Source organism: Megascapheus bottae, chromosome 9 (genome assembly GCF_031878675.1).
Source record: "Megascapheus bottae isolate mThoBot1 chromosome 9, mThoBot2.hap1, whole genome shotgun sequence".
NCBI lineage: Eukaryota > Metazoa > Chordata > Mammalia > Rodentia > Geomyidae > Megascapheus > Megascapheus bottae.
Window position 1 is genome coordinate 66572087 of NC_143517.1, and position 23715 is coordinate 66595801.

General features: G+C 51.1%; 1 protein-coding gene across 1 annotated transcript in view; it reads right to left on the minus strand.

Moving 5' to 3' along the window:
* Positions 1-23715, minus strand: part of Ago2 (argonaute RISC catalytic component 2) — a 67055-nt gene that overhangs the window by 21912 nt on the left and 21428 nt on the right. Inside the window, exons 2-3 of the mRNA XM_090339460.1 lie at positions 15342-15537; positions 2276-2396 (exon numbers count right to left, since the gene is read on the minus strand). Of these exons, the coding sequence (XP_090195586.1) occupies positions 2276-2396; positions 15342-15537 (317 nt within the window). The remainder of the gene's footprint in view (positions 1-2275; positions 2397-15341; positions 15538-23715) is intronic.

Sequence of the window (23715 nt, forward strand, 5' to 3'; positions counted from 1 at the left end):
CCCTGAGTTCAAGCCTCAGGACTGTCAAAAACAACAACAACAACAACAAACATAGGAAGAAATGAAATGTGACCCCAAGCCTGCTGATGCCGACTGTATACCAGTTCCTTCCAGCTGGGATTAAGTTAGGAGACACCGAATGGCAGCAGGTGTTAACCTTGGGCATGAAGGCCTCACGGGCATTGGGTACCCTCAAAATGGTCTTCACGCAAGTGAGGGCAGTGGAGTAGCTCATACCTACTTTTTGCCAGGGGTACACTATCACCCTGTGACGCGGGGACCAGACGGGAGGCAACTGCAACTGGCAGACCCTAGCTCCAAAGTGAAAGCCTGCCTTCCACTCTGGCTGGGAGGCCATGGACGCTTGCCAAGGAGAGGTGGCTAACTCCTCCTTTGCCCCCAGCACGTGCTGTGTGTCCCCAGGATGATGTGGAGTTTAACGTAAGACCCTTCCCCACTCCTTAGGAAACTCTCCAATGCCTCTCCCGGTGTCTGGTCATAAATATGTACAGAAAAAACGGAATAGCTTCTTATGCTTTTCTTTTCTTCCATAACTTTAAACAAAAACAAGTGAGCAGGTGAGCTGGGTGATCGATCACATCTGTAATCCTGATTACTCAAGAGGCTGACATTTGCAGGTCACCGTTCTAAGCCAGCCTGGGAAGGAAATAGGAGACTCTTGTCTCCAATTAACCAGCACAAAGTCAAGAGTGGTATGGTACCAACCTTGACAAACAAGCTCAAGAACAATACTCAGGCTCTGACAGGTGCACAGAGAGCAAGTTAAACGTGAACCTTTTTGATGGATCAGCGTGGCGCTCAGAGAAGGTTCATTTGTGAGGGGAGAGCCTACCAAGTAGACACGCGCTCCCTTCCGTTTGGAGCGTACAGTGCTGTGTCTGGTCACGTGGTCTTTGCCTGTCCTAAGGTGTTTATTTACTTCCCTCAGGCCTGGAGATGGGGGCAGGGCACTGGCTGCTGACACCCTGGACCCTGCTGGACACACAGGTAGAGACCAATAGGATCCAAGGAGCAGCTCATTTCTTTAAGAGGACCAGGAAAATGCAAAAGCCCCATCGTCCCCAAGTTGATAGGCCACATCCCGGCCAGCAGTGGGCCCTGGAGTGCTCCGCCACCCCAGGGTTGTTCAGGAGACCATCTGCACTAAAAGCGCCTGTCGCCCAGCGTCTTCTGAGCTCATCTTCTGCCCCTGGGCTCGCACACTCCCCCATCACCAGGACCAAATGCGTGTTGAAGTGACAGCTTCTGGGCAGAAACGGTATCACTTTTTAAACAAAGCTGCCACAAGGATAATCAGGGCAAAAGGCAATGTGCTACTACAGCCACAACTCCAGATGCCTAATCTTCCTGGTCCCAATTCAGAGGAGTGGCTGAGGAAGCATGTTCACACCTGTGCTAACCCCCGCCCCCCGCACAGGCCCCCCATGACTCATCTGGGCGAGGCCTGGAGCTTGTTCTCAAGGGGGAGGCTGTGCATTTGCACTCACCCCCCACTACCACAAACCACATGGTGAGGAAGGCAGGGTTCATGGCTCACTCATGCTGCACAGGAATCATTAACTACTGGGGTTTTTTGTTTTGTCTTGTTTTTGTTGCTTGTGAGGCTTGAACTCTGGGCCTGGGTGTTATCCTGAGCACTTCTACTCAAGGCTACTGCTCTATCCCTGGAGCCACAGTGCAACTTCCGGTTTTCTGGTAGTTAATTGGAGGTAAGAGTCTCATAAATTTTCATGCTGAGACTGGCTTTGAACCATGATCCTCAGATCTCAGCCTTCTGAGTAGCTAGGATTACAGGTGAGAGCCATAGGTGCGTGGCCATGAACCACTTTTTTTGTTGTGGTGGTGGTTTTTGGGTGGGTCATGGGCTTGAACTTGGCCTGGGCACTGTCCCTGTGCTCTTCAGCTCAAGGTACCACCCTACCCTTAAGCCAAGCCCCACTTCCTGTTTTCTAAAGGTTAATTGGAGATAAGAGTCCTGTGCTGGCTTTGTTAGTCTGATCTCAGCCTCCAGGGTAGCTAGGATTACAGGTGTGAGCCATGTAGCCTGGCTGGCTAACCGCTTTTTTTTTTTTTTTAAACTTGAGAGATAAGCTCTTGCTTTGATTTTTTTCATATATTTATTATTATAATTAATAGAATATAATGATATTCACCAGATAGAAGGTGCATACTTGGTCCCATTTCCCTCCCCCACCCCCTAGCCAAGCACTGTTGAAAGTGAGTTTCATTCCAGCCTGCGGCTGTGTGGCCTTACCTTGTCCCTCCCGATCGGAAGGGGCATGGCTGTGTACAGATTCTTCCTTCCATCGAACACTGGCTTCCGATCCCCAAAGATCTGTGTTTTAAAGTGCTGGACCATGTGCTCCACGATTTCCCTGAAACATACAAAGACAGCATCCAGGCAAGGAGTCCCGAGTCAGGAACCACACAGGAGGGGCAGTTATCCACCTAGAACCTTAGGTGAGTGAATGCAGAACTTGCGAAGGTGCGATGCGGACAGCAGGACTTCCAGAAGGTCTGAACCAGGCTCCCGGAGGCCCCCAAGACTGCTGACAGGGGCTCTGGTGGGTGTGACTTGTATACCCTGCCTCGCGGGGGTGAACTGCCTTCTCCACCAGTGACAGCCATGGGCATGGGGCAGGTGGGGCTTCTGAAATCTCTCCAAACAGCCACCAAAAAGCTGGAAGTGAAGCTGTGATCTAAGTGGCAGTGCTATCTCGAGCAAAAGCTCAGGGACAGCGCCTAGGGTCTGTGTTCAAATCTCAGTACAGGCATCACACAGAAAGCACACTGGGGAGCTGCTGTCTTTACACCTGGACCCTGTTACAAAGGCCTTCAAGTTGTCTCAAAGCCAATCCAGTCTGCCCTAGCTGGCTGTGCCAAACTGCCCCCTGCAGACCCACACCAACAGATGTATGCTGCTGTGAACCGCCGGGCTGCTCCCCTCCAGTGCCCCCTCACCCACAGGAAGCAGAAACACGCCACGGGTAGGCAGGATGGCTTGGCTGGCCTGGTTCTGAGACTCAGAAACACCCCCGTCTGTCTTTGCCTTCCAGGTCATCTTCTTTTGGCAACTCTCCCCTGACATTTTTGGCCGGTTCTGTGGAATTTCAAGTCAGCTCCCTCACAGCCTGCCTCCAGGGCCCCTCCGCATCGGCAGAGAACCACCCACAGCCCAGGGCTACAGGGATGGGGCTGCAGACCGCTGTACTGAAGGAGGAGGGGTCTCTCAGCTCTGCCAGAGCAGTGGTTCCAGGCGCAGAGCCATGGACATCCTTCAGAAACAAAATCCTGCTTCCAGTCCCCCAGGAAGCAAAAACTCTTCTTCCAGCCCCTTCTCCGAACTAGAGGCACAAGGCTAGCTCAGGCTATTCTTTATCAAAACCCTGCTTTGTCCCGCAGACCTTCCAAAGTCACCAACCAGCCTTGTCTCCGGGGCCAGCCGAAACCTGCCCCACACAGTGCCCATACCAGGTGTGATGGGGAGACAGACACCGGCCCAAGAATGGCAGTGGAACAGAAATCATGACACGCTCCTGTCAAAACCAAGGCGAGTCTGGCCAGAGCACTGGAAAGCGGGCTGGGGATGAGTTTGCCAGAGCTGAGAGGCATGAGCGCCATGGCAGAAGTGGCCGGGCTGTGGCAAACAGACAAGCAGCTCAGGACACAACGGTACGCCCACACCAGAACTAGCAGGGAACAACCTTCCAGCCTTCACAAAGGCCACTGGCCAGTGCCACAGGAGCGCATCTCCACATCCGTGCTCTTTTGAATGGTGGCACTGCCCAGGGACAGAATGCCCCTGGTGAACACCCAGGGCGGCTGGCACCACACCAGGTACCCGGCATGGCACGCATCCTCTAGAAGGAAGCTGGTTCAGTCTTGACGGCCAGGCCTCACCCAAAGGCCACAGGCCACCCGGGGCAGTGACTGCCCTGCCCTCGGCTACCTGTGTCCGTGCTGCCCTGGGCACCCCAAGACACATCCCCCTCCTGGCTCGGCAGCCTGTCTACACAGCAGAGGGATACCGCGTGGGGGAAAACAGAAAACATTTTTCCTATCAAAGTAGTTTGCTTCTTGTTAGGTCCGCCCAGGAAAACGAGCCCTTTGTCTTGTCCTTCTCTCCCTGCTAAAGGGCAGGCAGACACCCCACCCCACCCCCGCTGCCCGTGGTTCTGCATGCAAGCCCGCATCACGGCTCCCCTGCCCCGGCCCTGCGAGCCAGGTCACGGGTGCACTCGAGGCCGTGGGAGAGCTCTGAGGCCACTTCCACCCACAGTGGGCACCTCTCTTCATCCTCTCCTACATCCTCTCTCGACACCTAAACCCGACCCCGGGTGGAGGTTTGGTTCTAATAAACTCCCTTCTGCCTGAGCCCCATGGTGCCAACCCTCTCACTTCCTTTCGGTTCATCTTGAGAGAACTGTTAATTAAGCCACATCCTTTTGCCAGTTGTGAAGCCGAGCTCAGCCGATGTGCGCAGGGGGGCAGGGCCTGCTGAGGCGGGGAGGACCAAGGAGCTGCTTGTGTGCTCGCTTGCTTGTTAAGAGTTTTAGCCCTTGGCTGGGGCTGGGAGTTTGGCCTACTGGTAGAGTGCTCACCTAGCATTCACGAAGACCAGGGTTTGATTCCTTGGTACCACACATATACAAAAAGCTGGAAGTGGTGCTGTGGCTCAAGTGGTAGAGCACTAGGCCTTGAGAATGCCCAAGGACAGTACTTGAGCCCTGAGTTCAAGCCCCAGGACTGGCAAAAAAAAAAAAAAGAAAAGAAAAAAAAAGGTAAACTTTGTCTTTCCAAATTCCCTTTACTTAGTGTTCCCGAGCTATTTCTAACACATGTGATGTGGATAGAAATCGGCTACGTGGCGGATGGCCATGCATCTGACCAAATGTCAAGCAGGTGTCCACCTATGAACATGGAGCCAGGAAACACTCCTCGTTTCTTGTGAAAATGTACTTTAAATGCAGCATTACACGCCATCAGCCTGTCCCTCTCACTCTGTAGTAAGCACTTGGCATGATGAGGTATAAAATACTAGTTTTTTCTTGTTGCTGTTGTTTTTGGGTTTTATTAGGTGTCAGTCCTGGGGTTTGAACTCAGGGCATTTATTCTCTTAGCTGATTTTGTTAAAGGCAAGTATCTATGAGTTCAGTTATAAAGCTCCACTTCCCGTTTGTTTTTTGGTTGGTCATGGGGCTTGAACGTTGGGCCTGGGCACTGTTCCTGAGCTCTTCAGCTCAAGGCTACCACCCTACCCCCTTGAGCCATAGCACCACTTCTGTTTTCTGGTGATTAACTGGAGATAAGAGTCTCATGGACTTTTTAGTGCCCTGGCTGGCTTTCTGGCTTTGACCTTGATCCTTAGATTTCAGCCTGCAGAGTAGCTAGGATTATAGGCATGAGCTACCATGCCTGGCTTCCAGTTTTTTGTTTTGTGGGTCATGGGGCTTGAACTCTGGGCCTGGGGGCTGTCCCTGAGCTCAAGGCTACTACCCTACCCCAGGGCCTGGGCCTTGTCCCTGAGCTCTTCAGCTCAAGGCTACCAGCCTACCCCTTGAGCTACAGAACCACTTCTGGTTTTCTAGTGGTTAATTGGAGCTAAGAGTCTCACTGACTAGTGCCTGGGCTGGCTTTGATTCACAATCCTCAGATCTCAGCCTCTTGAGTAGCTTAGTATTACAGATGAGAGCCGCCAATGCCTACCTCGGATATTGCTACTTTAACAAACACACCCAGGCACATTCTTCCAGCCCCCGTCAAAGGCCGGGCCAGAGGGTGGCTCTCCTCCCGGCCGGGGGCTTCCAGAGGCACCAGGATGGCTGACCTGGGTAACTGTCCCAGCGCCACATTCACACTGGAAGCTACCGGCTAGGGCTCCAAACTCCAGTAAGCCCGGCCCCAGGCCAGGGCATCGCAGAGCTCCGAGGCCGCGGGGTCTCCCTCCTCGTGCGAGGCCTAGACGCTGAATTAATTACTCAGCCCTGAGCTCGCCAACTTGCCATCCCAGGGACTACAGTGCTGATGGAGAAGGGAGGGCAGGCCTGGTGTGTGGGGCACAGGAGGAATTCAGAACCTCCAACTGGCTCACCAAGCCCGCCGCTGCCCGGCCGAGCCCCACCGCGAGGACACACGAACGCCGGGCCGGGCGCTGTGCGACAGCGGAGTCCAGGCACTGGCATGGGGCTTTGGGAAACACAAAACACCATCTGTGCCATCTTCCACAGTGCAGTTAGCCAGCGATGCTGTGATAGGAGACAGCGCCCGGGCCAACACACACTGAACAGGGCGGCAGGTCTCAGCTGCCCCAAACCATGCAGACAAGGCGAGGCACTGAACAGAGGGCGGAACGGCCGGACTTGTACACCACAGCCCCCGTCCCACAGCCAGCACAAGCGGGTCACTGCTCACGACTGGCCATTCCACAGGAGAAAAGAAGGCTGCACAAGAGGCCCCAGCGCTTGTCTACCTCTCATAAAAGTCAACATGCAAATCCAAGTGACAAACCCCAAGCTGGAAAGATAACAGGAAAACCACCTAGAACCAAGCGCCACTGGCTCACGCCTATAATCCTAGCAACTCAGGAGGCGAAGACCTGAGGATCTCAGTTGGAAGCCAGCCAGGACAAACAAATCTCAGAGACCCTTATCTCCCATGGCTAGAAAAAAGCCAGAAGTGGAGGTGTGGCTCAAGTGGTACAGTGCCAGCCTCGAGCCAAAATTCCAAGCAAGAGTGCAGGTTCTAAATTCAAGCCTCTGTATTGGGGTAGGAGGGCGTAGGGGCCAGCCTGGGCTACAGATGAACACAAATGGACAGATGGATGCATGGATGGCCAAATGAAACCAGGCCCAGGGCTTTGTGGTACAGTCACCAACAGGACTGATGAGCATTTGGTTAAGTTAAAAGTGTAATAATGGGGCCAGGTGCAGTGGCTCACGCCTGTCTTCCTAGCTACGCAGGAGGCTGAGATCTGAGGATCCTGGTCCAAAGCCAGCTGGCGCACTAAATACCATGCAACTCATATCTCCAATTAACCTCTAGAAAACAGGAAGTGTGGGCTTGGCTCAAGGGTCGGGCGGTAGCCTTGCGCTGAAGAGCTCAAGCCCTGAGTTCAAGCCCCATGACCCCCCCCACCAAAGTGTAATAATGAAAAAGAACAGTAAGTACAAGAATGTTCTCAAAGAAGATGTGATCAATTCTATAATCCTAGCTACTCAGAAAGCTAAGATCTGAGAATCTCTGTTCAAAGTCAATCAGGCAGACAAACCGAGACTATTATCTCCAATTAACCAGCAAAAAAGCCAAAACTAGAGGTTTGGCACAACTGGCAGAGTACCAGTCGTGAAGACGCTGAGCTGAGCAAGTGCAGGACCCTAAACTCAAGACCAGTGCTGTCGTAGTTAAGGAGGGAGAGAGGAGACTATTTCCTAATGGTAGAAGACAGCAGTTGCAGATCGATGCACCTCGTAGCTGAGCTTAAACTGTACGCAGGTAACCGGGTATTACAGCTACTCAGGAAACTCAGATCAGAGGCTGGCAGGTGGAGACCAGCCAAAAGTAGAGCTGGAGGTGTGGCTCAGGTGGTAGAGGGCAGTCTAGCTATGATAAACCACCTACTTCAAACCCCAGTACCATCAAAACATAAACACACTCTCCAAAACCAAAGAGAAAGAAATCTACTTATGTAACTTACACACACACACCCCCCTCTTAATGTAAAGGGACTGACTTCAGATAATATTCTGAACACCCAACAACTCCAGAACACATACAACTCACAAGCATGGGGATTTTATCAAGATAAAGCAAATACCTAGCCATGACCCAAGTCCCAAATGCAGATAAGTACTTCACATTCATGCACAAAAACAAAGCCATAAAACCCATTAAAAATTGTCCAGAGGGGCCGGATGTTTGGCCTGGTGGTAGAGTGCTTGCCTAGCATGCGTGAAGACTCAGGTTCGAGTCCTTGGTACCACATACAGAGAACACAGCTGAAAGTGGTGCTAAGGCTCAAGTGGTAGAGCTCTAGCCTTGAGAAAGTCCAAGGACAGTGCTCAGGCCCTGAGCTCAAGCCCAGGACTGACAAAAAATAATTGTCCAGAAAAGGGCAAGAGAATAGGCAAAAGTAAAGAGATGATAAATTTGACTGAAATACCATATATTCATATGGAAAATTACAACAGAACACTTTTTGTATAATTAATAAGCACTACTGAGAAAGAGACTCAATAAATTCCAAAACATGAAAAAATTAGAGGATGTGCTTTTGACCATATAGGAATTTAAAAGGACAAACTGAGTGAGTGTTTATAAAAAACTGCATAAAACGTTTCCTACAAACAAAACTCCAGGTCAATGACCATTTCAATGACAGATTCTGTCAACATTTAAGGAAGAAATTACCTGAGTTTTATATTTCTGTTTCTCTGTACAAAAGAGATCAACCAGTCCCCTTACCTAATACAGGACATAACCCCAATACCAAAATCTGACAAGAAAAAATTTATGGTATTGATGTCTTCAGACACAGTTCTCAACAATAACCAATTCTATCCCCACCACATAGAAATAATATATGATGGCTTTTAAAAATGCAGTTATCCAACAACTAACCAACAAAAGCAACTCATCACAATGGTGATAAATAAATAAGATCAATCCACAGATACAGAAAAGGCATTTGACAGAATCCAACTTCAAGTTGGGGAATCACTGTCAGCACACAAGGAGAACAATCATTATTGTTGGCATTATTAACTCAAAAAGCAAAGTCTCCACAATAGCCGAAATATTCTAAGGAAGAACCGATTTGGATGTCTGTATCAAGACTTAAGACCAAACCAGAGCTAATGGAAGAGGCCTTAGCTTAGAGCCAGAACCCATCTCTTGAGCTTGCCTACCGGCACACACCAGGCCCTGGGCACCGAAAGCTACAGTGACAAGATGAGGTTAGAATACTAACCTAAACAGAAAGAAGTGTACTGATTTTCCTTCTCCTCCAAAAGACATGGTAAACCAACAGGCTACACCTCATTCAGACCCCCACCCCCTCAGAGTCAGGATGGATCTGAGTTAAACATACAAGCCAAATGGTCATTCTTCTGAAAACAATCAGGAAAACGCCTTTAAACCCCTTTTAAGCACAGTCTTCCTAAAGAGGACAATCATCTACAGACATCTCTTCAAATGCATCAACTGGATTCCATCAAAATGGAAACATCCAGCTGTGAGCAGGGAGATCCTGTCTGATCCTCCTCAGGAGGCTGAGATCTGAGGACTGAAGTTCAAAGCCAGCCCAGGCAGGAAAGTCTGTGAGGTTTTTATCTCCAATTAGCCACCACAACACCAGAAGCAGTATGGTTCCAAGTCATGCAGTGCTGGCCGCGAGCAGGAAATTCCAGAACAGTGCGCAGGCCCCCGTCTCAAACCCCAGGACCAGAGGAAAAAAGCTGTTTTTACCACGACGAAAGCCCTAATGCAACTATATGCTTTTAAAAAAGCAAAAAGGCAAATCACAGGAAAGCAGAGCAGGCTGTTTGGAGCGCAGGTATGGGGGAGGAAGGGAGCCAGCAGAGAGGATCAATATGGTTGTAGCTCATTATGTTATGAAAATAGAGTAAGGAATCCTGTTGAGGTTAAGGCGGTGAAGGGGGTTGATTTCGAAACACTGCATGTACTTGTAGAGCTGTCATAATGAAACCTCTCTAGCACAAGTAATGTATGCTAATAAAATAGCAACAGCAAGAAAAAGTATGATTGACAAAACCATAAATTCATACTTACTTACAAAAAGAAAAGGCTAGAAATGTTTTACCCACCAAAAGACACTATACTATTAAGAAAAAGAATGGCACACTTCAAACTAGAAGGAAAAATTCCAGCATACTATTTACTGAAATGAACTCCAGAAAATGGAAACATGGGTATTTCTGTTCTTAGTGCTGGTGTTGTTGGTGGTGGTGGTGGTAATGTTTGTTTTTGCTTTTTTTTTTTCTTTTACGGAGCACAGAAGGGGATTAGAAATTGAGGGGGGACTAAAAGGCAGACATCCCATCGAGTAACACAATGGGGAAAATGACCTATGTAAACTTGTGGGTAGGGATGGGAAAACTGGGGGAAAGCCAAAGAAGGGGTGACACTGTCCCCAAATCAATGTACTCACTGCCTGACTTATGAAATGGTAACCCCTTTTAGTACAATAAAATTGCACTAGAAAATAAAATAAATAAATCCCAACATAGAGGCTTGCCCTTAGGATCTGCTAAGTACTCTACAAATCAAAAGAAGGACAAACACCCAGATGATTTGCTAGAAATAACATGATACGACTTCACACAACGTAAATCTAAGCCTAAGGACGGATGTCGGTCCATTACCAGCAAAACGGAGGGCTGGAATTGTAGCTCAGATCACCTGCCTGGCAAGCATGAAGCCCGAGTTCAATCCCCAATCCCAACCACCACAAGACAGCATGACAAATCTACCCAAGCAGCGGAATCAGAACTGACTGCGCGCATCAGGTGGCAGTGTGAGGGCACAACGGCAACGTCCCTTTCTTGCTGATCACTCCAGCTCAGGTTCACAGGAAGTGAGACCCACGCCTACCTGCTTCTAGCTAAGAAAAAGCAAAGTTACGAGGAAACAAAAAAGCCATCCTTCCTATCAAAGTAGGCGAGTAAACGTTCCTGTTTGTAACTAGACAGGGATGCCCACTCTCTCCACTTCTCTTCAACATAGTGCTGGAACCCTTAGCCAGAGCATTAAGGCAGGAGAAGGACATCAAAGGGATCCACACAGGGAAAGACAAAATTCAACTATCCCTATTTGCAGGTGACATGATCCCATACCTGAATGACCCAGTAAACTCCACTCCCAAACTCCTAGAACTAAACAAACCACTTTAGCAAAGTGGCAGGATACAAAATCAACCTGCAAAAGCCAGCAGCCTTTCTGTATGCCAACAATACACAAACAGAAGGGGAAATCAAGAAAATGACCCCATTTGCAATAGCCCCCCAAAGAATAAAATATTTAGGAATTAACTTAACCAAAGATGTAAAGGAATTATGTAATGAAAACTGTAAAAGCCTCATGAAATTAAAGAGGATACCAGGAAATGGAAAGACATCCCATGCTCATGGGTAGTGAGAATCAATATAGTGAAAATGGCCATAATGCCAAAATTGATATACAAATTCAATGCCATCCCCATCAAAATCCCAAAGACATGCTTTACTGAAATAGAAGGTGTAATCCAAAGATTCATATGGAACAAGAAAAGACCTAGAATAGCCAAAACAATTCTAGGCAAAAAGAGCAAGGCAAGTGTTATTACAATACCGGACTTCAAACTCTACTATAGAGCCATAATAACAAAAACAGCATGGTCTTGGCACAAAAATAGACCAGAAGATCAATGGAACAGAATAGAAGATCCAGAAATAAAACCACATACCTATAGTCAACTTCTATTCAACAAAGGAGCAAGAGATATACAGTGGAACACAGCCTATTCAATTATTGGTGCTGGCAAAACTGGGCAGACACATGCAGAAAACTAAAAATTGATCCCAGCCTATCCCCATACATAAGCATTAACTCAAAATGGATCAAAGACCTCAATAACAGACCTGAAACCTTGAAAGTGTTACATGATAGAGTAGGACAGACACTGGAATTCATAAGCACAGGCAAAAACTTCCTGAACAGAATCCCAGGGTCACAACAGATTGGAGAGAGACTTGACAAAAGAGACTACCTAAAAGTAAAAAGTTTCTGCACAGATAAAAATATAGCTACTAAAGTAGAAAGACATCCAACCAACTGGGAAAGATATTTTCTAATAATACATCAGACAAATGCTTAATATCCAGTATTTACAGGGAACTCAAGAAACTAACCCCCCTCCCCCCCCACCCCAACAAACCAATCACTAAATGGGCAAGGGAACTAAAGAGAGACTTATCAAAAGAGGTTAAGATGACAGTAAAGCATGAGAAAGTGTTCATCATCCATGGTCGTAAAGAAAATGCAGGGCTGGGAGTTTGGCCTAGTGGTAGAGTACAGCCTAGCATGCATGAAGACCCAGCCAGGTTCAATTACACAGTGCCACATATGTAGAAAAAGCCTGACGTGGTGCTGTGGCTCAAGTAGCTCTAGCCTTGAGAAAGCCCAAGGACAGTGCTCAGTCCCTGAGTTCAAGCCCCAGGACTGGCAAAAAAAAGAAAAAAAGAAAAAAAAGAAAAAGAACTCTAGGAAATAAATGGGAATAAGAAAAACAAAAAGTTCCTGCCTTTTTTTTTTTTGCGGGGCATGGTGGCTCACACCTGTAATCTTAGCTACTTAGGGGGCTGAGATCTGAGGATCAAGGTTCAAAGCCAGCCTGGGTACAACAGGACTTGAGACTCTTATCTCCAACTAACCTCTAGAAGCTGAGAAATGGGGCTTGGCTCAAGGGCAGGAGGGCAGCCTTGAGCTGAAGAGCTCAAGGACAGCGCCTAGGCTGAGTTCAAGCCCCATGACCCACCAAAGAAAAACCAAAAAAAGTTCCTGCTTCTTTTGCTGGGACCGGTGGCTCTAGATACTCTGGAGACCCAGATCTGAAGATCACAGTTGTGACCAGCCTGGGCAGGAAAGACTGGGACTCTTGTCTCTCATTAACCCCCACAAAGCTGAACATTGAGCTGTGGCTCAAGTGGTAGCCTTGGGCACAAAAAGCTTAGAGACAGAGCATTGGCCCTGAATTCGAGCACCAGGGCCAAAACACATATACGGAAAAAGTCCTTACGCTGGGCACTGGTAGTTCACACCTGTAAATCCTAGCTACTCAGGAGGCTGAGATCTGAGGTTCAAAGCCAGATGGGGCAGTAAAGTCTCTCTCTTATCTCCAATTAACCACTAGAAAACTGCAAGTGGAGTTGTGGCTCAAAGTGCTAGAGTGCGACATGTGAAAGGCATGTGAAAGGGTATCAATGTATGTGAATTAATGCACCTTCTATCTGGCAAATATCATGTAACTCTTTTATTAATTACAATAAAAAATATTTAAAAAACAAACAAATGAACAAACAAACAAAAAAAACCAAAAGTGCTAGAGTGCTTGGTTGGCTCAGCCAGGCAAGTGAAAGACATGGGACTCTTATCTCCAATTAATCACTAGAAAATGGGAAGTAGGGCTGTGGCTCCAGGGGTAGGGAAGTAGCCTTGAGCTGAAGAGCTCAGGAACAGTGTCCAGGTCCAGAGCTCAAGCCCCAAGAAACCCCCGCCCCTCCCACCCCCAAAGTGGTAGAGCGCTAGAGCTGAAGAGCTCATGGACAGCACTCAGGCCCAGAGTTTAAGCCCTGTGGACAAAAGCATAAGAAGGGGTATCACTGGTGAGAAGTAATGTGCCTACTATCTGGCAAATGTAACTGTAACCCCTCCCAATAGGAACTAAAATTAAAAATTAGGGCCGGGAGTTTGGCCTAGTGGTAGAGTGCTTGCCTAGCATGCACGAAGACCCGGGTTCGATTCCTCAGTACCACATACATAGAAAAAAGCCAGAAATGGTGCTGATGCTCAAGTGGTAGAGTTCTAGCCTTGAGAAAGTCCAAGGACAGTGCTCAGGCCCTGAGCTCAAGCCCAGGACTGGCAAAAAATAAAAAAATAAAAAAAAAGAAAAAAAGAAAAGTTCTGGCTTTGGCACAGTGGCTTGGGTCTTGTTGACTCTTCTGCTAAGACAACATCAGCAAGAAAAGAAAGGGAAAGAAGGACGGCTTTGGGATGAGGAAGGATTTTTGAAACAAAATTTTGTCTTAACTGTTCCAAGAAGAAAGTAAGGCACACCTCAGACTGTTCAAGAAGGAGTGAGTGACTGGGGGAGACGGGGGTGCTGTTGGGGTTTTTAGCTAATCACAAGCAGATTGTGAACCTGTGTTCAACCAATCCGAGCAGGGGGGCGGGGCCTGCTGTGTTAGGGATAAATAGGGAGCAGCCTGCTTGTTCCCGTGCTTGCTTGCCAGATGTCTGCCTGAGGGCTCAACCTTTGGTGAAGAAGTACTGTGTAGTTTGCCTGAGACAATTCTTTGTTTTCATGCCTATTATCGTGACTCTGGAAGCTCTTGAAGAGTATATTTTTAACAAAATATATGTCCAGCAGAAAAACGAACACAAATATCAATAGCAGCTCTGTACACAAAGGCCCCAGTCTAGATCACCTGAGTACGAATATAAAAGGGAAACAGAACATTAAACTAAGGCACAATAAAATATGTGTTTCAAAACACAAGGCTAGCCAGGAGTTTGGCCTAGTGGTTAAAGTGCTTGCCTAGCATGCATGAAGACCCGGGTTCGATTCCTCGGTACCACATACATAGAAAAAAGCCGGAAGTGGTGCTGAGGCTCAAGTGGTAGAGCTCTGGCCTTGAGAAAGTCCAAGGACAGTGCTCAGGCCCTGAGCTCAAGCCCACGACTGGCAAAAAAAAAAAAAAAAAAACACAAGGCTATTCCTTCGTACCACATACATAGAAAAAAGCCAAAACACAAGGCTAAATAAAATAAGTGATACTAAAACAGGCACTGTATGTCACTGCTTGGTTTCTATGAACAGGAAAATAATTTGTGGAGTAAAAAATCAGAACCTGGAGCCGGGCGCTGTGGCTCACGCCTGTCATCCTAGCTACTCAGGAGGCTGAGATCTGAGGATCAAGGTTCAAAGCCAGCCCAGACACAAAAGGACCTGAGACTCTTATCTCCAATTAACCACTAGAAAATGGGAAGTGGCACTGCGGCTCTAGGGGTAGGGCGGTAGCCTTGAGCTGAAGAGCTCAGGGACAACACCCAGGCCCAGTGTTCAAGTCCCATGACCACCCCCGCCCCCCCCCCCCAAAAAAAAAGAAAAAAAGAAATCAGAACCTGGGCCTGGGAGCATGGCCTAGTGGTAGAGTACCTGATAACATGCAGAAAGCCTTAGGTTCAAGTCCTCTGTACCACATACACAGAAAAATCCAAAAGTGGGGCTGTTGCTCAAGTGGTAGAGTAACAGCTTCGAGAAAGTCCAAGGACAGTGAGCAGGCCCCGAGTTCAAGCCCCAGGATTGGCAAAAAAAGACACCAGAACCTGGTTGACTCTGGGGACAGGGAAGTGGCTGGAAGAGGATAGTGGGCAGAAATGAGCCAGAAATGACCATGCATTTCACAGTCCAAAAATTATACCTCCATACAAAAACAAACAGAAACTGGGAGAGAGTCAAGGATGCATACAGCATTGGGGGGTGTGTGTGTGTGTGTGCACTGACCCCCCACACGAATCGAATGCTAAAGAAAGTTGGAATCCAATACCTGTTAACTCTCCTTGGGCATTTCTCAGGCTTGATATCCAATTCATAGTGATAGATGTCAATCTTGGGGATGTCCATTTCAAAGAAATTGGCCTGTAGCTTGATTGTTCTTCCCGAGGTCCCGAAGTCGGGCCTCGGTGGAGGCTTGAAGGCATATCCTGGGATGGGTGTTGCTGACGGGGCAGGAGAGGCAAGCACTGCGGAGAAAGGGAGAAGTCTGTCAGGGGGAGGCAGATCCCATCCTCGTGTTCTAACATCTTTTTTTTTTGGTTGGTCATGGGACTTGAACTCTGGGCCCGGGCGCTGTCCCTGAGCTCTTCAGCTCAAGGCTACTGCCCTACCCCTTGAGCCACAGCGCCACTTCCTCTAACAGATCTCAACCCTCCCTCCCCTTGGGGGCCAGCCACAGGCACACCCAGGCACTGCCATTAGCACCCCTCCATGTTCCCTCTCTGCTTCTGTTTGTTTATTCCCACCAGAAATAGACCCCCCCCACTCCTGCGCGCGCGCGCGCACACACACACACACACGCACGCGCACACACACACACACACACACACACACACACACACACACACACACACACACACACACACCTGGCAATCACAGGAAGCTTCTTTAACGGCCCAGCTCAAGGGGCCTTGGAGTGCAGCTCTGCTAGCTGCTTGGAATGTGTGACACTGCTCTTCAGTGTCCTCTCTGTCCAGCCACCTTAGCATCTCATTGGAGGGCAGTGGTCAGCAGCTGCTCTGCCCACCTAGTCCCCTTCCCCCCCACTGACCTGGGGGGGGGATCATACCTTGTGGCCCTGGAGTGGGCTTGGGGTCTGTTTCTAGGCACCAGCCTCTGGCCTGCTCACCAGAGTCCCTGCCAGCCTCGCGATCTGGTCTCAGGCTTATAGTCATCCTCTAAGAGCCAACCTTTCCACCCCAGCCTGTCCTCCCTTCCGAGTCCCATCGCTGCTGGACCCTGCTGTCCCCAAGCTTGCTGTCCATCTCCTCAGGGCCAGCACAGTCACAGTGCCAGGAAGCGTTTCACCAACCCCTTCCTCCAACGTTCAAGGGAGTTCTGACAGGCACAGGAGGTTTCCCAGGTCATTCAGGAAGCATCTTTTTAATGACCAATCACCCAAGTCCAGCTGTGCCACTGACCAATGTCCTCTGGCCCTCAGGAGTGCTCACAGGGCAAGGCCCCATTCTGACCCTGGAAATCCTAACTCCAAATCCACATCTCTACAGAGGAGGTACTGTAACGCCCAGCCCAGTACCGACCAAGCACATCAGAGCAAGCCCTGAGTCACCACATCCCTGGTGGGAACCCAGGGAGAGGTAAGGGGTGGGCAAAAGTCCAAGTCCATGGCCACAGCCCTCGCTGCCACCCACACTGCTGAGGCACAATTCTTCCCTCAACAGTCAAGGAAGCACCAAGCCAATCCCGACTTCCAGGAACTCCATGTTTGCAAAGTAGCAATGTGAATTAGATAAAAAGTTATTTTTTATATAATAAGCTATTTTTAATCAAGTAGCTTCATTAAAAAAAATTATTGGCCTAGTGGTGGAGGGCTTGCCTAGCATGCACAAGGACCTGGGTTCAATTCCTTGGTATCACATACATAGGGGGAAAAAAAGCTGGAAATGGTGATGTGGCTCAAGTAATAGAGCTCTAGCCTTGAGAAAGCCCAAGGAGAGTGGTCAGGTCCTGAGTTCAAGCCTCAGGACTGGCCAAAAAAAAAAAAAAAAATTACAAGTCCAAGGCTGGGGACAAAGATCAGGTGGTAAGCGCTTGCCTGGCAACACAGGGCCTTCGGGTTCAATCCCAAACCCAGGCAAGAAAATAATTTCCCACAAATTTCAATCTCCTGTTGACATACAATAGAAATAAGACTTCTGCTTCTGCTACAAACAGCGGAGAGCTGCGGCCCTGTGGTCAGCACCTGGAAACCCTGGCGGCCCTGACCATGCTTTGCGTTCGGTTTCCTATGAGAAAACAAGATCTCAGCACCCTCAGGACCCTCTGCACTCGGCATCTGCCTTTGGAGGTGGTGCACACTCCCTCTGCGGCAGCCCTGTGTCCTTCACAGCTGGGCTGGGCAGTCGGCTTGTTCCCAAGAAGCTCCGAGCCACCATGGCTTGTGGCAAGCCGGTTCCTCGATTTTCATTAGCACAGCAGGCCACATGCCATGCCTGCAGACCGGGAGCAAGGCTACCATCCAGATGGGCTCAGCAAAGCTCTCTCCCTTCAGGACCCAGAAGGGTGGGGCAAGGAGCCTACCCAACAGACATGCCTCTAACCTCAAGTGGCCTCTACCTGTCCCACCAGAGGACGCTTAGACAGTAAAGACAGAATGGACTCATTATCTGACTTATGAAATGGTAGCCCCTCTGTACAATACCTTAATGTAAACAATAAAAAAGGCACCGGGCGCTGTGGCTCACGCCTGTAATCCTATTCTGGAGGCTGAGATCTATCTGAGGATCAAGGTTCAAAGCCAGCCCGGGCACAAAAGGACCTGAGACTCTTATTGCCCATTAACCCCTGAAGAGCTCAGGGACAGTACCCAGGCCCAGTTCAAGACCCATGACTGACCAAAAAAAAAAAAAAAGAAAAAAGGCAAAGCAGCTTGGCACTGGTGGCTCACTCTCCTAGTCCTATCTACTTAGGAGGCTGAGCTCTGGGGACTGCAGTGCAAAGCCAGCCTGGGAAGGAAGTCTACGGGATGCTTGTCTCCAATTAACTTGAAAAAAGCTCAAAAGCAAAAGAGCCAAGAAAAGAGTACCAGGCCCAGTACCCAGCACAAGAAAGAGTACAAGAGTTCAAGTTCCAGTACCAGCAAACTGCCCCCCTCAAAAAAAGTCAAGCCCATGAAATGGTCAGGCTTGTGTCCCCAACAGGGAAGACAATAAACACTCTTTACCAGACAGGTTCCAGGTTATAAAACATCCACCTTTCACCAATGACCCTCACTAGCCAAGCGCAAAGACTTCACTACCAAAACTGGGCCTCTCGTGGCGGCGCTCAACTGTGTTACGAGACCCTAGCCAGCAGCACAGGGACCGCCTGGCCTATGCACAGTCAATCTCATTCTCTGAAGAAGCCTCGCCATTGCCACGAGGCTCAGGAGAAAAGGCTGAGCAGCTGGTGCTGGTCAGAAAACAGAGGAAACATAAAGGTGGTATGTCTTCCTTGCCCAGGAAATCATGAAAATACTGATGTTCCCTTGACAGGCCCGCAGAATATACAATCACATGTTAAAGCCATGCCAATTGTCCAAAGAGAGAAAGGGTGGGCCAGCCCCTCCGCCTCCTGGGGCAAATGTGAGCCTCAGGATGTAAACCTGGGCCTTAGGAGAGCCCTATGCCAAGGCCATGCTGAGGCAGGGTATAGGGCCCCATGGGAGAGGGCCACAGGGCCCAAGGCAGGAACTGCCATTCCCATGGGGAATAGTGTACCGATGTACAAGTGACCGCACAGAAGATGGAGCACGGACGGCCCTAAAGGTCAGCCATGACGTCATGAGACATGCTTCTTCTCCATGCTTCCGGATGGCCCCGGATGGCCCAGGGGCCGGGCACCGGGGAAACTTCCCCAGAGCCTGCACTGCCAGACTCCGCCCTGGGATCCACCTCAGCTTGTGCCTGCCGCCAGGCCAGCCTTCTCCCTGCCAAGACCCTGTCCGCTGGCAGCAGACCCTCACTCCTCTGGCACCGGGCCCGCTTTAGATGTCTCTGGATGTTCCTGCCCGCCTATGAAACTGGAGGTGTGAGGGTAGGTCCCACCACTCCACCCCGATTTCCCCTCCCTACGGCACGAAGTCACCGTGGGACAAGGCCCCAGGAGGGGTGGTGCTGCCCTCAGCACTTGAGCCACCCGTCCCCTAGTTGGCCCTCTTCCCTGAGCGGGTTCCCTGGCGGGCCCACACCCAGCACGGTGCCAGGGACAGAACAGGCGCCCACCGAGTGTTTGCCGACATGCTGGTCACGGAGCACATTTGTTTAAGGTTCCATTTTTGGAGCCACATCTCAAACAGCAAAGGAAGCCGTGAGTGAGTAATCGACTTCCTGTGTGAGCAACGGCTCGAGGGAGGCTTGGTACACATGCCACAAGGCAAACCCAGAGTCTTGGTGCTTGAGGCACATGCCAAGAGCAGCGCCTGTGAGTAAGGCCTTCACAGGGAGGGTGGCCTCTCCCCAGAGCCCCAGGGGGGAATCCTGTGAGGCCCCCCAGGATGGTCTCCTGGCACAACACTGAGGCTCTGCTCCACAGCCATTCCTCTAAGGGGCCAGGGCAGCGAGTGACACAGCTGCCCGTGTCCTCCACAGAAAGCCCCGAGACGCCAGCAGGATTTGGAGGGTCCGAGGGCGCCACGCCCGCACGATGTGCACACAGCAGGCCCACAGCTAAGGGAGGGGGGACTGCATGTCTCTACCAAGCCCCCTGGGGGGGCCACAGGGGAGTTCAGCAAGACCAGGGCCGGGCCTGTCTTTGGACATCGGCCTGTTCTAAAGCAGTTTTCAGGCCCTTGGGAAGAGATGGCCCTACAGAGAGCGGTTAGAGCCTCCGGGCACCCCTCCTCCAACGGATCGGGGAGCCCCAGGAGTGCACTCACATTGGAGGAGGCACCGTACTCCTTGGAGGCCAGGAGGCCAGGAGGTGATGAATGTGTCGGCCCGCCCCTCCCACAGCAGTGAGGACTGGTGGGGGTCTGCAGCCCTACATCCAGCTCTGGGCTCCAAACAGGACAGGCCGTCAAATGCCCCCCCAAACCCAGAGAAGGGGAGCCATGTCATGATGTCATGATGCCATGCCATGCATCCTCCCACCATGGCATCTCACCTGGTTTAGGCCTCAGCCAAGCTCTGTAAGTTTCCCCAGTTGGCTTCCCGGCCAGTGCTGCCAGGGAGAGGGAAGGGCTGACTGCCAAGGATTATAGTTTCTACACCCCCCACCCCCACCCTGGGATCAAAAGCCATTGCAAGCTAGGGAATCCTAGCTACTCAGGAGGCTGAGATCTGAGGATCAAGGTTCAAAGCCAGTCTGGCCACAAAAGTCCGTGAGCCTCTTATTTCCAATTAACCACCAGAAAACTGGCAATGGCACGGTGGCTCAAAAAGGTAAGGCCGTAGCCTTGAGCTGAAGAGCTCAGGGGCAGTGCCCAGGCCCAGAGTTTAAAACCCATGACTGATGCTCCCCTCCCCAAAGAAAAAGCCATTGAATAAAACAATGGTACAGAGAAAAGAAACCTGCCCAGGGGGTGGTGGACAGAGGCAGCCCCTGGGGACATACCTCTCGAACACCCCTGCATAATCCTTCAGGGGAGCCTTCCCACTGCTCCCCAGGGGCCACCAGGCAGCTCAGAGAACACCACCACTCCCTGGTATGGCAACAGCTGCCGGCCTGGCCCAGCAGGGCACCCCTACACCTCTGCCCCTCTGGTCAGGCTGCAGTCTCCAGCCAGCATCTTGGCCTGCGTGGAGCCCCCTCCCTGCACACCAGCTAGTACTGCGAGGCGCCCAGGAGACCAGACGCCACCCACTCTCTACCTCCTTCTGACTCATTCTTACCCCCAACCCTACTGCTTCCTCTAAATGAGGTTCTGATTTCCACCACGCCCCCACCTCGGATGCATGTCCTCTCCCTGTTCTGCCAGTCACTGCCACGGGGTCTGGTTCGGCCCTCTCCGTCCAGCACCAGCCATGACCACAGTTCAGATCCGAGTCCAGATGGCCCTCTGAAGACCAGAGAAGCCAGCAAGAGTGCAAAGTCACCCTGGAGGCCCATGAGGCATCAGGGGCTACCCTGGATGGGGACCAGGACCACGGCCAAGGCCCAAGCCGTTCACAACGCTCAGCACCACCACTGTGGAGGATTTCACTCCACCAGCTAAAGGGCCTTGTCACTGACTGTGACCAAGAACTCATCGCTGCTTCATCTCACATGGACTTTGATGGCCAGGTTCACTGGTCTCGATGTACTTACTTTCCTATTCAGTAAAAGGATCTCACAACTGTCACGAGGACTGCTAGACAGCTGTTTCCTCCCTCCCTCTAAACGCAGACACTGGTGTCTGGGATCCTGAGAATGTCATCCAGAAGAACTGCCCTCTAGCACTGTGTCACCTCCACGGTCACCACCGCTGCACTGATGTGTGCAGAGCTTCTGGTTTACCAGCTGCCATGACAACCAGGCTCGCCTGCATCTAGCCCATCGCAGTCTGCCTGGAAACAGGCAGGGCTCTGGGCTGGGAACTGGAGGGCAGACGTCCTAAGGGACCACACCTGAGATCACGCACCCAGCAGGCTGCTATGCCGGCAGGGCGTTGCAGGTCCAGCAGCATGGTGCTGAAGTCGTGCCCCGAGTGTGCAAGCAGGCGAGGGTGACTGTCTACACTGCACCTCAGGTTAGGCTGGCACACACACTTCAAATCCCCCGGGAATGACAAACGCAGGGTCCCCTCATCTTGTCTTCCAGCCATCAGGCTTTTATTAAGGACCAACGTGCAAGAAGCACAGGCCCCAGGATGAGCAGCGCGTCCCTTCCCCAGATGACACGTGATAAATCTTAGAACTTGGAGCTGAACGTCACCTTGGAAACCAGGAGAGGAAATTGCTCACTCCTCCCAGCCAACCTGTTCTGAGTCACGGGCTGCTGGAAATACAGGGCCAGTGCTTGATCTAGGGGGCGTGGCCCCAGCAGGGAGACTTCCCAGAAGGGCAGCCACTGCAGTGCTGTGCGCTTCCGGTCACCCCGTCCTGTGAGTCACATGACCTTTAAAACTGGACCCAGCTGTGGGACAGCTCAGTCCGGGGGATTCTGAAGGCTCTTTATGAACACCCAAGCCGTAAGGCGACTCAGTTAGCTAAGATCCTGACTAGAAAGTGGGCCCAGGGCTCAGCTTCAGGCCAGTCCCAGTCCTGGAGGAGGTGGGGACATTGAAAACGCCCGCAATCAAGTGACGGGGGCATTGGAAGCCACGCACCCCAGATCTGTTACACATCTGTGTGGGGCACACCGCTCATCCTCTAGAAATCAGGAAGGCCAAAGAAAGCAACAGAAAGAACTCGGGCACAGAGCACTGTGCCACCCCCTGGGCGTCTCACAAGGACACCATCTGCTTTGTGCCTCAGGTGGGCCAGAGGGAGAAGCTTCTGGAGGCTGGGGGCTGGGTGATGTGAGGATCCAGTGGGGAGAATGGCCTAGCGACCAGGCTGGCACTGATGCTGGGGGCCTCAGGGTGGGCAGGGCAGGCCCTGGCTGCTCCAGGGACAGAGAGCCAGGCCCTCAAGGAAAGCACCCCACAGGACCCAGGATGGCAGCAACAGTTCACCTGGTGTCTACACCGGCCAGGCTTGCACAGCTACCCAAGCTGGCAGAGCTGCACAACACACGATAAAACAGATTTTGTTCTTTCTTTTTAGGCTTGAACGGGGAATTCAGAATGTGCAAAGAATGCAGCTGACAACATCTGCTTGGCCTGCTCAAGGGAGAGTGTGACAAGCTCGCCCTACACTCCATCCAGAGCTGCGGACCTCGCCCTTAGCAACAGCCCGCTAGCCAATCACGAACAAAGAACAACTCGGCAAACCCCTCCTGCACAGAGCAGGGGGCTACGTGCAGTCCCCTCCTGGCGCACAACATGCACTCTCATGGCGCACAGCATGCACTCTCACGTCACAGCTGCCGCCAAAAACCTCCCGTCCCAAGTCGTACCCCCAAACCTTGGCAAATAAGCCAAAGTGAGCTTGGAAGCTGCCAGGTGAGCAAGAACCCTAGTGGGGAGAGCAGAAGCCCTCGGCCATCAGAGCCATGGCTCCCAGACTGAGAGACCCTGCTGGAAGACCTGGAGAGGAACGGGCCCTGCCCCCCTCACACAGCCCCTCCACCAAGGGGAGTTCACAGATCATCTGAAGGCCAGCCGTGCACAGCCAGAGCCCAGAACCCAACACAGAAGTGAGGCCTGCGTCCACTGGGAAGAAATGCAGTATGTCCTCGAGGCCGTCCTGGTCCTCCGTGCGGGCGTGAGGTGGCCCTCACATCCGGCTGATCCCAGGCGCTCTTCCGTGGGGGCTTCCTGGTGGGGAGTGAGGTGGAGACGGGAAGGTGTCACGAAGCCCAGACAGACCCCAGGCCCAGATGGTGGAAGGCAGTCCTGGGCAGAGCGCTGGAGCACCCTCTGGACCTGTGTCATCTCGGGGAGCGGGTGACAGTTCCTGAGAGGCTTCCACTTCTGTCCGTGCTCTCAGGAAACCCTTTGTTGCAGCTAGATCAGGAGATACTAAAGAGACTTTGGGAGGGCTGGGGGTCCTGAGCAGAGATGCCTGGTGTGAAGGGGCTGCAGTCCAGCCCGGCAAGATCCTCAGCTTGTGCTGAGAGTGCAG